Consider the following 16,841-nt stretch of genomic DNA (forward strand, 5'->3'; position numbering starts at 1 on the left):
AAACCCTCATACTGAGAAATCAATATCCTTCTTTGATTTGACCTAACCTCCTCAGTTCCTTCACAAAGTATCTCAATCTTTTCCCAGATCTGTTTAGCAGTGTCACAGTTGACAATATTATTATACATTACATTGTCAAGTGACTCAATTAGTATTAGTTGCAAAGCACTATCTAGGGAAACTTTCTCTCTTTCAGGTTCAGTATACTCAGAGGGATCCTTGGGAGCATAATGAGCTGGAATAACCATATCTGCATCTGTGGTTTCCTCAACTCTAACCATAGGAGTGAATGGCCCATTCTTGAGGATACCAATGTAAAGGTGATTGGCCATTCTTATAAACAGCAACATTTTCTTTTTCCATAAAGTGTAGTTGGCCTTATCAAAGGGAGGAATCTTGATACTACTGATTTTCTGTGTATTCATTTTTCCAAGATCTAATCTGTTTGCTTTCAGATTTTGCTCTGATACCACTTGTTAGGTATGAATACAACACAGGGGGGTGAATGTGTTTTGGCTTAAATGTTTACCTTTTGATCGACTTTGGCTTAAACAGTTGGTTGTTATCAATGATTTAGTAGAATAGATGTTAAACATAAATAACAATGCAAATATGTAAAACAAAGATTTTCAAAACTCACTTAATTTTATATTAAAAATCAAGCAGTGTTTTGCTACAAAATCTCTAAGTTCTTGTTTTAGAACTTAGCTCCTTTCTTGAGAGAGAATACAAGATTTTCTATCTAGATTGTTACTTCTGACTAGAGGACCAGTGTTAACTTTATAACTCAGTTAACTGCTGGTTTACACAGAGGATAATAAACATGCTATTAGCTTTTCTAAACTGTCACTTGTCATTTCTGTTTATAGAATATCAAATCTTCCATTTCTGGCTTAACATATCTTTAGCATCCCATGTTTACTTTAATCTCCTCTGTCTTTTAATCTTTGCCATTGATCTTGCACATCTCTCAAGCTGCTTTTTGTAGACTTGTCAATCCAGCTATGTGAATTGTTTGTTGATTTGCAACCTTGGATATTAAACTGTTCTGCAATTCTGTACTTAGAGAAATTTCTTCACTTCGAGATCTCCAATTAAGTTGTAGAGAACTCGACATCTCGATAGGCATGTTGGCTTGTCGATATCTCTGAAACTTCATTGTTGACTTGACTTATCGACAACTCTGAGTTCTCCAGTGAATTTTGGTTTATCGATAACTCAGAGTTCTCTAATGGACTTTGGCTTATCGATAACTCAGAGTTCTCTAATGAATGTATACTTGTCGATATCTCTGAGTTCTCAAATGGGTATCTGACTTATCGATATCTCCAATAGCATTTCCTGAGTTCTCGATAGACAATTCCTGAGTTCTCGATAGGCAATTTCTGAGTTCTCGAATGATTTCTCTATAACACTAATTATGTGACTTGTAAAGATCTTGACGTAGAATGTTTTTCACCAAACAGAATTATTCAACTCCAAGCTTCTTCATAATTTTTCTGAGGCATGACCTTCTTGATCTTCTTCCAGATAGAATTCTTAAGCTTGACACTGTTTAGGGAAAAATGCTCCAGTCTGCTCCATTTACATTTTTCAGACATTAAGTGTTACAAGTATAAATTACAGATTAAGGTTACAGTCAACTAATCTTAGGGTTGGCCCCAAGCTTGACTGATTGCTAGTGACATTGTTAGCATCAGTAATCTTTGATATCATCTATTATATATTACAATACGTTTACTTATATAATTATCATGAAATCATATCATTTAAATTTTAAATGAACAAAATTAAGAATTAAATTCAAGTTTTTTAAAAAAAAATTATGTAATATTAAAAAAATATGTGAATTCCGTGCATCGCACGGGTTTTAAGCTAGTATACTATAATAACCGGAATGAGGTATAATTTGACTCAACGGTTATTCTCTAATTTTAGTTCTTAAAGAAAATAAATAAATAGTATTATATATCCGTTAAACCACTAAATTGTTAAATAACTAGATATAGTCTACTTATACTACTAAACTACGACCACAACGTATTCTATTATTAAACAAAAAAATAGTGTTATATATCCGCTAAAATACTAAATTGTTAAACCACTACACGGAGTCTACTTATTTTACTAAATTTATCCATTATTTTTATTATAAATTTATAATTATTATAATATTTACAAAAATATTTTCAAAATTAAAATATAACGGAATAACGAGAATCCGTGCATAAATTTAAGCTAGTTTCTATAAAATGTCATTTAACAAAAGTCAACATTAAATGTAAAACTCATCCGATACACAAGGAAGGACGCGGTGGGAAGGAAGTATAATTTTTTTTCATTTTTATATTTGTAAATAACTAACAAGTTACCCAAAATAATAAAATTATCCAACAGAAGCTTTGTAACTTTTTAAGTACTTTCAAATCATAGACAATTTTTTTAAGTTTAGCTTCCAATAGTCTCATTAAATTGCCAAATATCACATCAGTGTATTTTATAAATGATATACTTCGCGTCTTAGGGGCCATTTGGTAAATCTGAATGATTTATATCTGAATTATTAATATTTCTGAATGATCTGAACGAATCAAAATTCTGAATGCTGAACGAATAATATTGTATGGTATATATTTTTTTTTATAATTTCTGAATGAAAATTTTGCAAATAATTCTTCTAAACAACAAGTTTAAAAAAAATACCAAATTTAAGAATATTGATTTATTGAATGTTCGATGTAGAGAAAATATCTATTATCAATACAAATAATATATATCAAGATTTTAGAAGATACTTTAAATTTTGATAAATGACGACTCTTAAAATAACATTTTTTTTATTTGTCAATTTTTTTTTTTAATATATTATTTTAAAATCGGAAAATATTATTTATTCATCAAAATTATTATTGAAACATTTATTTAATTTTAGTGCACTATGTTACATGAATATCAAAATAATAGTATAATAAAATAGAAAAGTTGAAATAAGGGGCAAAGTGGAAGGTAGCAGGCTAGGACACATGAATCATTCCGTCACATTTTTTTACATGAATGGTTAGGTAAAATATGAATCATTCATAGATAGAAAACTTTCAAACAAATGAACTTAATATAAGATTCGGTCAGATGAGAAGGCATTCAGAAGAGTTCATGGGTAAACAAATGGGACCTTAGTGTCAAAAAAAAGAAGTAAAACTCTTAGGCCATCTCCGGATCCAAAAATCTAAATTTGGATCACTAACTGATCCAAATTTCTGATACTGATCCAAATTTCTGACCAATTCTAATAGTGTGATCCAAATATTTGATCCAAATTATTTTTTACATATAATAATATATAATATCAAATTAATAAATTTTATCTTAAATTTATCGTTTAATCATTATTAACAATTTATATAACATTTTATAAATTAATTAAATCAAAAAAAAATAATACACATAAAAATATTAAAATTGTGCACTTAATTCAAAATACCATCGATACACACTAATATTCCGAATTAGTATATTTTTCCCACAAATGTTCAATTAATGCATTTCTAAGTGCAATATGTCTTTTTATTTTTTATTTTTCTATGGCGGTTCAGGAATTCTTGAAATCGAGTATTTTTATAGATCGAAATAGACTTAACTTCTCAATCCGGCACTTCCGACTCTTCAATTGGCGCACTTAAATCACGTCCGTGTTTGATTATCATATTATGCATAAGAATTATACATCCAGTCATTATATCATGCAGTACATTTTTACTTCAAAAGCGTGATGGTCCAGCAACTCAAAATCGAGGAAATGAAGATGAAATTCAAGGATCTCAAAATAATATAAACAATTACGGACAATATTTTAATTATCTCAGAGGAAACATAAATAGTTTGTCTGACTAAATCAAAATTTTATATTTTCTAGTATCGTTTTTAAGTCATTTTGTGTATTGTAATTTCTTGTATGTATTTTATGTACTTTTTATTTTATGCAATATACTTATATTTTAAATTTTAATAAAATTATTTTTTCTCATCATTTTAAATTTTATTTTAAAAATAAATTTTGTTAAATATTAATTATATTATGTTATTACTTATATTATTAAAAAATCAAAAATCAATTTAAAATCTCATAAATTACAAATAACAAAATCATTATTTTATATTAAACTGATCCAAATGGTTTGGATCACTTATTTTATAATAAACCAAGTGATCCAAATTTGCAGTGCCATTTGGATCACTTTTGGAATGAAATTTGGGATAATCGACCCCAAATTTAGAACTTTGAATAAGAGCTCAATATTGAATAGCAGGTAATAACAATACACAAGCTCAAGTAGAACCCCGTAAACTAGAGCAGTTAAATGTGTTTAAAGTGTAAACTTAAAATTCATATTGTTTTAAAAAATTCTTGAGGTGAGCCTCGAATTCAGAACCTTAGGACAACAGAGTATAAACCTTTAACCACATCGCCTATTCAATCGTGTTTAGTTGAATGTCTGTAAAGTGTTTTAGTTGTACCAATATGTAATTTTATCAAAGAGCTGGAGAAGATATAAAGGCAAGCAAAGGCATCAGCACAAACTATAAACCAATTATATATAGTATAATTTATCATCAGCTAATTACATAGAATGATCAGTTCCATAGTACCACATGCAAAACTTAGCTCTGAGGCCTAAATGAGAACTCGGGGTGGTACTGGCACATCATCGGGCATAAAGGATATTGGAAATGCAATAGCATCCAACCTTGTCATCAAAAAGGTTTACCAAGACATTCTTGGCTGTCTGCAGCAAATTCTTTGCATGTAGCCTATAGCCATTGTTGGCTTCCAATAGTCATAATCAGCTTAATATTGGTTCTGATCCGCAATGCAGTTCAACTGGTGGAACTCTGATATAAGAACAAAAGACTAGTTCAAAAAATAGGAAACTTGAAATCCACATAGTGTACAAATTCTTTTACTAACAAAATAAAACATTACAGGAAAAAATAAATAATGGAACATCAGATCCAAGGAAGATAAGATTGAATGTTTATAGGACACAATACAACATCCAAATTAGTATTACATAAACAACTGACATTAACATAAGATAAGTGAAACTACTGAAAGAAACGTCTTTTGTAGTACAGATTCTCTAGAAGTAACCTAGAGGAGGACTCTAATCATAATATCAATGTTAGAGTTCTAATAATTTGAGTACTGTCAACTCATTACTTTTCTTATTGGGGTAACGCATTTACTAACTGAACTAGTCTATTACCAGGTTCTCAATTTTCATCTCCTGTACCATCACCTGAACACTTTTTTTCCGAAGTTTTTTTTAGCCTGTTTCATCTTCTCCATCACTCTTTTGGCTCCTCTATTTCCTATTTATATTCTTTTGTACGGGGCGATGATTGCATGACAGGTGTTTAGGTGATGAAGAGCCTCCCCCCCCACATAATATAAGAATAAAGTAGTTTAGATAGTTCCGATATTCATAACCTTTTTTCATGGCTCAATGGCAGTGTGGAGACTCGCGTGTTTTTCTTTATTAACTACATTTAAAGACATTATAGCACATACATATGAACTTGATTAATTCTTCTTCTGGTGATTAAAAGCAATTCAATTAAGATCAATCTCTAATGAAAATAACACACTTTTAAAAAATGTTCTCCTCATCTTATCAACACACTACACGAGAGAGGCCCCTATGTATGCATACTCAACATGTCCATACGTGGACCAAATTTTTGTTGGTTGATGCATCATGAAGTAATTTTGCGAAGTTACGCAAGTTAAATATTCTATAGTTACTTTTAGTTACATCGTATTCACTAAAAAACATATTTAAAATGTCAAAATCTAAACAGTAACAAAAATTTGCAATGGCAATTCCTATAATAGCAGGATCCTTAAGAGACAGCCCAATACATCACAATCCAAATAAGTGGGCCCTATTTAGCCATTAGTGCACATTTATTACATGCTTTGCAGATTGTGAAAGTAACACATCTGGCTTGCATTTACCAAATGCCGTACTTCCTTCTCTATCAGACATACAACAAATGTGTTATAATATAACACATTTGTTGTATAATATAAATTAGACACTCTTATGCTAAAAAGGTCCATACATGAAAAGCGTGCTTTTTTGGTAAAAAAACGCTCTCAGATACAGCTACATAGGGTGATCACATGGCATACCTTTGCATAACTTTAAGCATTCCCGTGCCTATCTGCATTGGTATGCCCATGATGATGCATTCACTTACTCCTTCAATTTTGTCAACTCTCCCATTGACAGAAGCATTAAAAAGGTGATCAGATGTTTTCTCAAAAGAAGCAAGCATCAAAACACTATCCTTCATTTTCTGAATTCCATGCCGTGTGATTCCTAAAACATCACCCTGATATAGCAAACATAGAAATCAAACTGAATCGTACTATGAAAGTTCCATGTAACCACCAGCATTAGAATTGAAAAAAAAATGAATTAAAAAAAAACACCTTATATGTCATCAGATCTGCTAAAAGCATCATATGACGAACGTCTATGCTCATATCTTTCATCGTTTTTTGAATCTCCAGAATTATAGATTTTCTTGCAGCTTCTATTCCCAGAGTCTTTTGGACTTCCATGATGTGATTACTCGTTGTCTTAGGCCCATCAACTCCATCAATTCCCATGACTGCATCAAGTCCCGTACTGAAAAAGCAAGAAATTTATATATAAACACGCATCAATGAATACTAATCTCTAGAATGAGGATAGCCTGGTTGCAAAGGCTCATCCCCCTCCCCCATGAGACCATGATGAGATCATGGGTTCAAAATTCCCACTCCCCCTCCCCTTGTACTGAAATCAAGCTATACTACTAACAAGCACAAAAGAATCAAAGAAAGTACACCTTCGATATAGTAAAGGTAAGAATATAGTCTTTAATTAAACCAAAGAAAAAAGGTACCCTGTCTGTTTCTACTCTTATTTCCTAGTCTTGGAAATGCTTTCCAGCCAATCCTTTAAAAAAAATCTGCTTTACTCTTCTATTTGAACTCCATGTCAGCATTAAATTATCTCTACTAAGCCTAGCACTAGATCAGAACTATTCATGCAGTGTTTGCAATCAAACTATCACAAAGAACCTATTATTCTACTCTGGACATAGAAGGTCAAAAGATTGTTCTTGTTTTTAAAAAGTCCATGTCGTCAATGGGGGAGCGTAACTTGAGTCAGGTCTGGGAACAAACAACCGCAGAAGGTAAAGTAAACTCCAATGGAATATCAACTCCCTTCTTATCTCCTCTTTTGACCACCACAATGAGAATATTGGATGGTATGATCTAATTCGGCTTCCTGATTTAGTTTCCTCACTTAATTTATTAATCAAAAATTAATTGAGTATATTAGGTAATAGAGTTTTGGTAAATAATCCTGACCAGAATTCAGGGTGTGTATCAGTTAGAAATTCCTTATTTTTTTTATGTTCAGGTCCCTACAGGAGTGTTGAAAAATCAAAATGTATCACTGACAAATTATATAAATTTCACCATCTCTTCATACCATATACATTCATTCATGACCTACATGCTCTTAATGTCTAATAGAGATAATGGCCACTATTACACAACATTAACAGCAATTATGAGGTCATCGAACAGATGCCTTCAGAACTGTCTCTCTACAAATTAAAGAAAAACTTTAAGAAGATCTAATGTACAAGTGCTCACCCGGGAAATAAATATGCAGGTCAGGACATTAAATTTTGGCATAATAACTACTTTATGGACGAAACTACTTAAAAGAATAAAGGAATATAATTTGAGTACGGTGTTTATGTGAACTAACCCTTCAACGGCCAATTCGTACGTGCCTTTTTTACCATCACATTCCTTTATAACTGCACGCTTAATTGAATTAATGCCCTGCCATCCAAAGGGAAAAACATATATTACATCATATTTTTGTTCTTTTTGAGTCAGCAAAAAAATAATCTTCTATCCAATAAATCAGTAAACATATTTGCAGGACTGGCATTACATCAATAAAACTTATTTCAAGACATTTTAAGTTGGATGAAAACAAATTCGCACCCTGACAACAACTGTTGGAAGTCTATCTTTTAGCCTGTGGAGTTCGAAGTGAAGCTTGCTTCTATCAGATGTAGGAATAACTTCCAACTTTCTAGCATCCAAGACATGAATATTCTGCAATTCAAATATATTGTCATAATCTGACGAAAGAGGAAAATAGTTAAAAGATAACATTATTGTCATACCTGCTCCTTCAGTTTAATTTTTGGAGTTCTTAATATTGATTCTTTTACAGTATGTGCATTAATACATAGTTCTGAAGCTTGAATAACATCCATGTCAAGTGTGACGGTAACTGATGCTGATCTCGATGCCATGACAATCTTGATGCTCTTTGAAACCTATATACAGAGTATATTACTTGGTACTTATATCACTTAGTCCAATGAAAATTAGTTTCGAGACACTCCTTGGGTGTTTGTGCGCGCACAATTGTGTGAGAAATTTTAGCCCCATATTTTATTCTAGAAAGCTATAAAGTGCAATTATAAAAGAGTATGTATTGATATGTGAGAGATATAACAAGAATCCTTTTGGTTGCAACTAAACGTACTGAGACAAGCCAGGGAGTATTACTAAAGAAGACCGACTCGCTGAGAGGCAAACTTAAAACAAAAACATATGACAAATTACAGTACCTATTGGTACAAACGGCTGAAATATGTACATTATAGTTCAGGCCATAGATAATACTTTTAACATGATACTGAAAAGATAATGTAGACTGAGTTGCCTTTGGCCCAATGGTATCACCCCCCCCCCCCTCCTTTATGCGAGTTAAGGGTGTGATAGACTTTATGGAAAAAAAGAGATGAGAGAGAGAGAGAGAGAGTCCCACGATCATCAATTTGAAAATATAAAGATTGAATACTACCTGGCCTAGAACAGTTTTTTCAATCCGACCCTTCACCATTCTCGCACTTATTAAATTATCACTAAATTCAAGTTTAGCGGTAATTATAGGAGTACTGATATTCTTGGCTGCGTTTATGATTTCCTTGATACGAGGCACTCCCTGTGTAACATCTGATAATCGTTAAGGTAGAACACTGGTATGGATCAAAGATGGAGTAAAGAGCTATTTAAAATTTCAATCTGGAATATGCGTAGAAAGGATACTCATGCTTGCAACTCCAGCAAAATGGAAGGTCTTCAAAGTCATTTGCGTTCCTGGCTCACCGATACTATGTGCACCAATTGCCCCAATGGCAGTTCCACCTTCAACTACCTTCTGATAGTAACGGGAAATGCATGTTTCCATAAAAACCTACAAGATACATAAGGTTCATCATATACGAAATACATAAGGTTAATCATATACGAGATACATAGGGTTCATCATGTTCATATACAAGATACATAGGGTTCATCATATACGTCATTGTATAAATTACGTTATATTTAAAACTTAATGAATCACACTAAGAATACACATTCATAAAATTAACAGGACAAAACTAGTGATTCCCATCAAAATCTCCTTCAATGGTAAATATCAAACTAGCATAGTGAAAAAGACTTATCCCCCTTTCACCACGACAAAGTCATTAAAAGAAACCCCCTCCCACACGGAAGTATGTAATTTACCAAGATAACATATGTATAATATCAACGTGTATATAATATTTTAGAAGACAATGTTTTGGGAAATTCTCATGATGCCCTTCTACTTTTGACTATTATAAATGGTGCATTTTTTAATCTGACTTATAAGTGGTACCCCTGTACTTTAAGTTTCACGTTTATCATGCCATTATGTTAACTACACGTTAGATTAACGTAAAATTCAAGTAAATAACTTCATTAGCCGTTTAAACTTCATTTTAAAATTATCTAGAAATAATACATGTTTGGGGCATTTGATACTGGTGGAACTTTAATTTTTGAAACTCATTTCATTTATAATATCTAAATCCTTATTTAAAAAACTGAATCCTAATCCAACTTATACATTTTAATCCAATTTTTCTAAATACACTATAGAGACTCCTATTTTCAAATTTCCTATTTAGAACCCTGTACAAATTACAAATAAGTTTATATTTATAATTTCTTAAAAAACAAACTATATGCTTCAACTATTTTTTTAAACAATTATTGAGAATTCTATTTTTAAAACCCACTTTTAATGACCCGTTTCTTTTATTAAATCCAGGTAGTTTTATTATATTATATACGATCTTATTTTCAAACTATATCTTAATTTAACCCACCAATATAACTCAGCCCAATCTTTTCACGGCCCGAAGTTTGGATGACTAACTACCAAATCTAATTTTGAATCCCTTGTGTTTAAAAGAATTGTTTATATAATTAGATACAAGATAATATCTAAAATCCTTATTTAAGAAACTGCACATCAATCCAACAAAACATTTTGATCGATTTCTCTAAATACACTATATAGACTCCTATTTTCAAATATCCTAATTATAAACCCGCCACAAAACTATATATCATTGAGGATTGTTTTGATAAAAGCCTGTTTCTCTTTTAAACCAAACAATATGTTTCAACCAATTATTTTAATATATCATGAACCATTTCAATTACTAAATCCAAGTAGGTTTAGTATATGATTGAGAATTCTATTTTAAAAACCATCTTTTCATGACCCATTTCTATTATTAAATCCACGTAGGCTTACTCTCTCTGTTGGGTTTAAACCCAATAGGTAATATGTGCTTAGACAATTATTATCATAATGGAAATAGATAATGATTGTATAGGTAGACAATAATTGTCATAATCGGATTGGATAATAATTTTATGGGTATTGTAATCGGATTAGGTATGTCTTGTTGGCTAAATTTTGGATGACTATATATGTAGTCATATTATGTTTGATATGTATGTGTTAGGAAACATAATAAATAAAATAAATATTAAATCAGTTACGAATCTGAATAATTAGTGTGTGCATCAGTTATGGATTTCAAAGGGAGGATTTGGTGGGAATAATAATATTTTAGCTTTAATCTAGGGATTGTGAGTTGAGATTGGGGTTATAAATAGGGAAGCCATTTATATGTTTGAGTCAGGAAGAAATAAGATTGACTTATGTGTGTTTTTGGAGAGTGGGTGGTCTCTCGAATACCACCTAGTTGTGTGTGTGTTTATCAATAAAAGAATTCGTTTCTTTATATATATATATATATACAAATATAAGGACTGGACAGGTCCTAACAGTGGTATCAGAGCACCTCTGTTCTTGGGGCAATGACAAGTGCAAAATAAGTTGAAAATCGAATCGACGACTTCCAGGGAATTATTTTTTTTGTAAAGATGCAAGCAAAATTTTTGAAGTTGGATATTGAAAAGTTTCAAAATGACATTTCTTTCCTCAAAGAAGGTATGGTTGCCATACTTGCAAAAATAGACAACTATAGTCACAATACTACTGGACCATTTCCGTCTGCTCGTGAGGATTCGCAAGGCTTGGAACATGCCAAGAAGTCGGTCCACAAAACTGAGGAGAAGCTGAAGGGAGTAAAAGCGAATGATAGAGAGCTTAAATCAGATTTTCAAAAAATTGATTTTGGAAAAGTTCTAGAAGATGAAAGGTCTCATCAGCAACTACCAGTATTGGAGGTTTTAGGGCAGACTCCATTAAATTCTAATAAAAGTGGAAACAACAAAGAACAAGAGACTTGTTTGTTTGATATCTCATCGCCTCCAAGCTCATCCATGTACTCTTTATCACAAAGACTTGAAATATTCGAAGGCTTAAAACTTGAAGGTGGGTCGTTGAAGGCTGAAAGTTATTTTGACAGTTATTTTGAATTAGTAAACCTCTCAACGCCAACTAAGAAGGTATGGTCGGCTGTAGTATACTTGAGAAATGATCTTTTGTTCTTGGACTATTGCGGGGAATGTCAGCGGTCTTCTTGTAACTGGGAGGAATTTAGAAAATTATTGGCGGAGAGGCAGGGGTTCTGGATTAGAAAGAAAAGGAAAAAGAAAGAATGAAACAATTTTCTCATTTGAACCTTGAGGACAAGGTTCAAGTTTGGGCGGTGCGTAATGTTAGGAAACATAATAAATAAAATAAATATTAAATCAGTTACGAATCTGAATAATTAGTGTGTGCATCAGTTATGGATTTCAAAGGGAGGATTTGGTGGGAATAATAATATTTTAGCTTTAATCTAGGGATTGTGAGTTGAGATTGGGGTTATAAATAGGGAAGCCATTTATATGTTTGAGTCAGGAAGAAATAAGATTGACTTATGTGTGTTTTTGGAGAGTGGGTGGTCTCTCGAATACCACCTAGTTGTGTGTGTGTTTATCAATAAAAGAATTCGTTTCTTTATATATATATATATATACAAATATAAGGACTGGACAGGTCCTAACAGTATGCTTATGAGATGTAGTTATCTTAGGTATCGTGCGAAAGATGCTCGAGCACTGGTTGGCTCAAGTATCAGTTTGGGACACCATTGAGGTGTTATGTATTGATTTATTATTGATAATTGTTTTGATTAATAATATAAGTTCAGACATGGGTTTTCCGCGTCATATATGTTGTGTGCATACTCAGCATTGGTAAATTGAATCTCGTATGTGTGTGAGTTTCCTCCTGACAAGTGTTATCAAGAGCCGAGGTGATGAATTGGGTTGGAGGAAAGTTCGAAGTTCAATTTATATGGCGGAGTATGATGATGGTTTGATGATAAGAATCCTGTTTACGTGGGAAGAGGCAAAGTTACGTGCAGTATGGCGGTTGGCTTGCACGGTGGATCAATTCATTTGGACTCGAGATGAAAGATGGAAGGGATCATTGCAATAGTTTCAATGGTTGGATAGTTGATCAAACAGGTGAAATTTTTTGGATGATGTTAGTCTTCTTCAAGAGGTTGAAGGATTGCGAAAGCAGGGATCGGGTGACTCAATAGTGAAAGGAGACACTGGTGGTTACGTGATTTTGTAGATTGATATACAGTTATGATGAAGAACGGTAGTTTGGAGGTATTGGAGGTAACTATTGGAGGTCACTATTCGGTTGTGAAATTGTATTGGGTTGAAGGGGAAGATTGTTGGGTTTAAACCCAATAAATAATATGAGCTTGGTAATAAACAATTATTATCATAATGGGAATGGATAATAATTGTATGTGTAGAAAATAATTGTCATAATCGGATTGGATAATAATTGTATGGGTTGACAATTATTATTGTAATCGGATTAGGTAAATCTTGTTGGCTAAGTTTTGGATGGCTATATATACATAGTCATATTATGTTTGATATGTATGCTTAAGAGATGTAGTCGTCATAGATATCATGCGGGAGATGCTTGAGCATGGGCTGACTCAAGTATCAGTTTGGGACACCATTGAGTTGTTACGTATTGATGTATTATTGATAATTGTTTTGATTAATAATACAAGTTGGGACGGGGGCTTTCCGCGTTATATATATTGTGTGCGTATTCCGCATTGGTAAATTGAATCTCGTATGTGTGTTTCCTCCTAACCTGTGAAGCATGGGTGCGGGCGGGTACGGCGGTGTAGTGCGGGGATACGTGAATTCGGCAATTTTCAAAATATGAGGATTCGGGTGCGGCGGGATACGGCACAATAAAATATAAATATATTTATTATATGACAAAAAATATTAAATAAAGTATTATAATTTTATTTTAATTAATATATTTATTTAAATAAATAATTATTTAAACATAAAGTTTTCAAATTCAATTTTATTTTGAAATCATGGTGTCTCGGGTGTGTGATTTGTATTTTAGACAGAATGAAAGGTTAAAAAGAATAGTGTAACCTTCATATGCCCGCTCTATTTTTAATAATATTATTGTAACTTAAAAAGTTGTGCATCCCATGTGACCCTTTAGCTCACTGTCACTGTGTACTTTCTTGCTCCCTTTCCCAACATATTATATACACCCACACATACACATATTAGAAATTGTACTACGACCACACAGATCGGAAACAATTGAACGTCGGAAAACGGCGACGAGAAGACGATGACAACGACTGTCTTTTTCTTATCTCACTCTTGTCTGTAATTACGATTCATGTCATTCCCGCACCCCACGAATCGGAGCAGCAAAGTACGCTGGGTAGGTGTTGCACCCTGCTTTCCAACTCCCAACACTCTCTTTACTTGACCCCCCCGAACCCCCGTATAACTCACCCAATTCTTCTTTTCAAGCCCCGAAAAACTACCTACCAAGTTCGACTTCAAATCCCTTATATTTGTATTTTAATAACTTGAATTTAGAAGTTCCTAATTAAATTAAAGTTAAATAATTATATTAACTCACTCTAATATTATATATATGTTATATATATTATATAAAATTGTATTTTTAAAGCCTCGTAATTTTCGAAACAACTAAAAGACACAACTAGATCGTAGCTAAATCATCCAAACTTTAATTATTTTTTACATATTATCTTAGCATCCTATTTTCAAAGATCCATCTTTTTCAGTAATGCAGGCTAGTATTTCAGAAGAGGGTTGTTGAAAACAATCGCATACAGAGATAAACACCTACATAATAAAACTAAATCCATCATTCCTTACAAAAATCAAATCCTTAAATATATATTTCCTTTGAACAAATCTAAAAGATAATTATTTACTAAAAAAGTTGCATATTGATAAATTTACTAAGTAATCTTCTAAATATTGGGTTTCCAAAGCATTTTATATTGCTCCCAAATTATTTCTTTAAGCTTTATAGGTCTTCCTAGATTTTCCTGCATTACTATACTTCATTTAGCCCAATTAGTTTTACGTACCAAAAAAGAGTTTTTAAAACTCTTATCTCTTTTAACAAATAACATATTTTCGCCCATTTATTTGAACCAACCCATAACCTACCCTAAATAGCAAAGAATCCATTTGACTTTAGTATTATAGCACACACATACACACACATATACATAAAATAAGCGTAACAATGATCTTATTTCATGACTTGAATTCATGCTAATATTAAAATAATAAAATATTCAATTCTCAGGAGTTGGTACCACCATATGTCGATATTTTAAGTTCTAGCTTTTATAAAAAGGAAGATATGTTAATATTTCTTAATACCAAAGACTAAAGTTAAATTTTAATTATTTAATTATCACACTGTTACTATATCCGTATCAAATTATTATATATACATGTTAAAAAGTTGAAAGACTAACATATTATGACTTAAATAATTTCCTACGGCACTGAGGCTATAACTTAAATTTTATTAGTGTGCTTTTAAGTTTAAGAAAGAAAAAGTGTGGAGCAAAAAGTTAGTTAAAAACAAAAGGTATACAAATGTAAATTAATAAGTATGCAAGCTCTCTTGAGAGAATTAAAATAAAATATATTTGAGAAAATACTTAAATATTTGCGTGTGTATATAGAGAGAGGGTAACACTCCTATACAGAATTCCCTAAGATAAAAAAACACGGAAGAACACCATTATAACACTTCATTCTTCATGAATATTGATTTGTTAAGATTAGAATCATACTACTTAAAACAACAATTAAGCTTAACATACTGATTCCAACATGAAATCTCGTATAAATTTTAAAAAATAAAATGTAACAGAGAATCAGGTATAGAATATTTTATAGTATATATTTTGTAACAATGAAGTCATTTTATATTGATCCTAATTATTGGTTAAATTCTATTTTTATTGAAAAAAACCTTTTTTGGCGTGAAAATTAAAATCTAAATGCAATTTTATGTCTATAAAATATTCTACTTAAAACAACAATTAAGCTTAACATACTGAATCTAACATAAAATCTCGTATAAATTTTAAAAAATAAAATGTAACAGAGAATCAGGTATAGAATATTTTATAGTATATATTTTGTAACAATGAAGTCATGTTATATTGATCCTAATTATTGGTTAAATTCTATTTTTATTCAAAAAAAAACTTTTTTGGCGTGAAAATTAAAATCTAAATGCAATTTTATGTAAGATTCTATGATGTTTTTTATTGTTCTTTATATAAGGGTGTTCTCCATGGAGCAATAACCTATGTGTGTGTGTGTTAGGAGACCAAATACCTGTAGCTGCCGGCGAGTAATGCCCGATATATTATTAGCAACATTCTCCAGAATGTTAAAGTCTCCACTCCTTGGCTCTTCCTCCAACTTCAGAGCTCTCCTTGTATTATTTGATCTTTCAGCACACGCTTTGAGAAATTCAGATAATGATTTATTGAAGGCCTTTGAACAATCCCCTTCCAGAGTCGTAAAATCTTTCGTGAGTGTTTCATCAACAACTTTAATAATTTGTGATGACGACATGCCGATATGTTCTTCAGGAGGGCATGCAGCCTGCCAAAAAAAATTAGTAAACCTATTTTAACATGTCAACTCAGTTCATTAAGTTGAAGATTCTCAATCGTATCGAGGCAGACCTTGACTTTCATCAATAATCTGTTAAAATTGAGAGGCAGTCCACCTTTTTCTTCCATTTGTGATGGATCCATACCATCGTCACCATAAGTAAACTGAACAATACATCCACTAGCATTTCGTACAGTATTGTCATAATGAACCGATAGATCTTCAAGAGATTTCATTAATCGACGTGAAATGTACCCTGTATCGGCTGTTTTAACCTGCAACATGAAAAATTTGTCCCATGAAACATGATGCTAATCATTTCTACAACTTTATTTCATTTACTTAAAGTCCAATTGTAATGGTTCATGTTAATGACTGAGACCGCTAGAAAGGATATTGCATATATATAAGCAAAGTCACTTATTCATAA

General features: G+C 31.9%; 1 protein-coding gene across 1 annotated transcript in view; it reads right to left on the minus strand.

Moving 5' to 3' along the window:
• Positions 1 to 4,568: 4,568 nt before the first annotated feature.
• Positions 4,569 to 16,841, minus strand: part of LOC141707317 (DNA-directed RNA polymerase III subunit 1) — a 28,174-nt gene continuing 15,901 nt past the window's right edge. The window contains exons 19-28 of the mRNA XM_074510407.1: positions 16,483 to 16,686; positions 16,127 to 16,399; positions 9,200 to 9,347; positions 8,955 to 9,106; positions 8,266 to 8,421; positions 8,081 to 8,194; positions 7,836 to 7,912; positions 6,497 to 6,695; positions 6,194 to 6,396; positions 4,569 to 4,890 (exon numbers count right to left, since the gene is read on the minus strand). Of these exons, the coding sequence (XP_074366508.1) occupies positions 4,842 to 4,890; positions 6,194 to 6,396; positions 6,497 to 6,695; positions 7,836 to 7,912; positions 8,081 to 8,194; positions 8,266 to 8,421; positions 8,955 to 9,106; positions 9,200 to 9,347; positions 16,127 to 16,399; positions 16,483 to 16,686 (1,575 nt within the window). The 3' untranslated portion in view covers positions 4,569 to 4,841. The remainder of the gene's footprint in view (positions 4,891 to 6,193; positions 6,397 to 6,496; positions 6,696 to 7,835; positions 7,913 to 8,080; positions 8,195 to 8,265; positions 8,422 to 8,954; positions 9,107 to 9,199; positions 9,348 to 16,126; positions 16,400 to 16,482; positions 16,687 to 16,841) is intronic.

Source organism: Apium graveolens, chromosome 2 (genome assembly GCF_009905375.1).
Source record: "Apium graveolens cultivar Ventura chromosome 2, ASM990537v1, whole genome shotgun sequence".
Taxonomy (NCBI): domain Eukaryota; kingdom Viridiplantae; phylum Streptophyta; class Magnoliopsida; order Apiales; family Apiaceae; genus Apium; species Apium graveolens.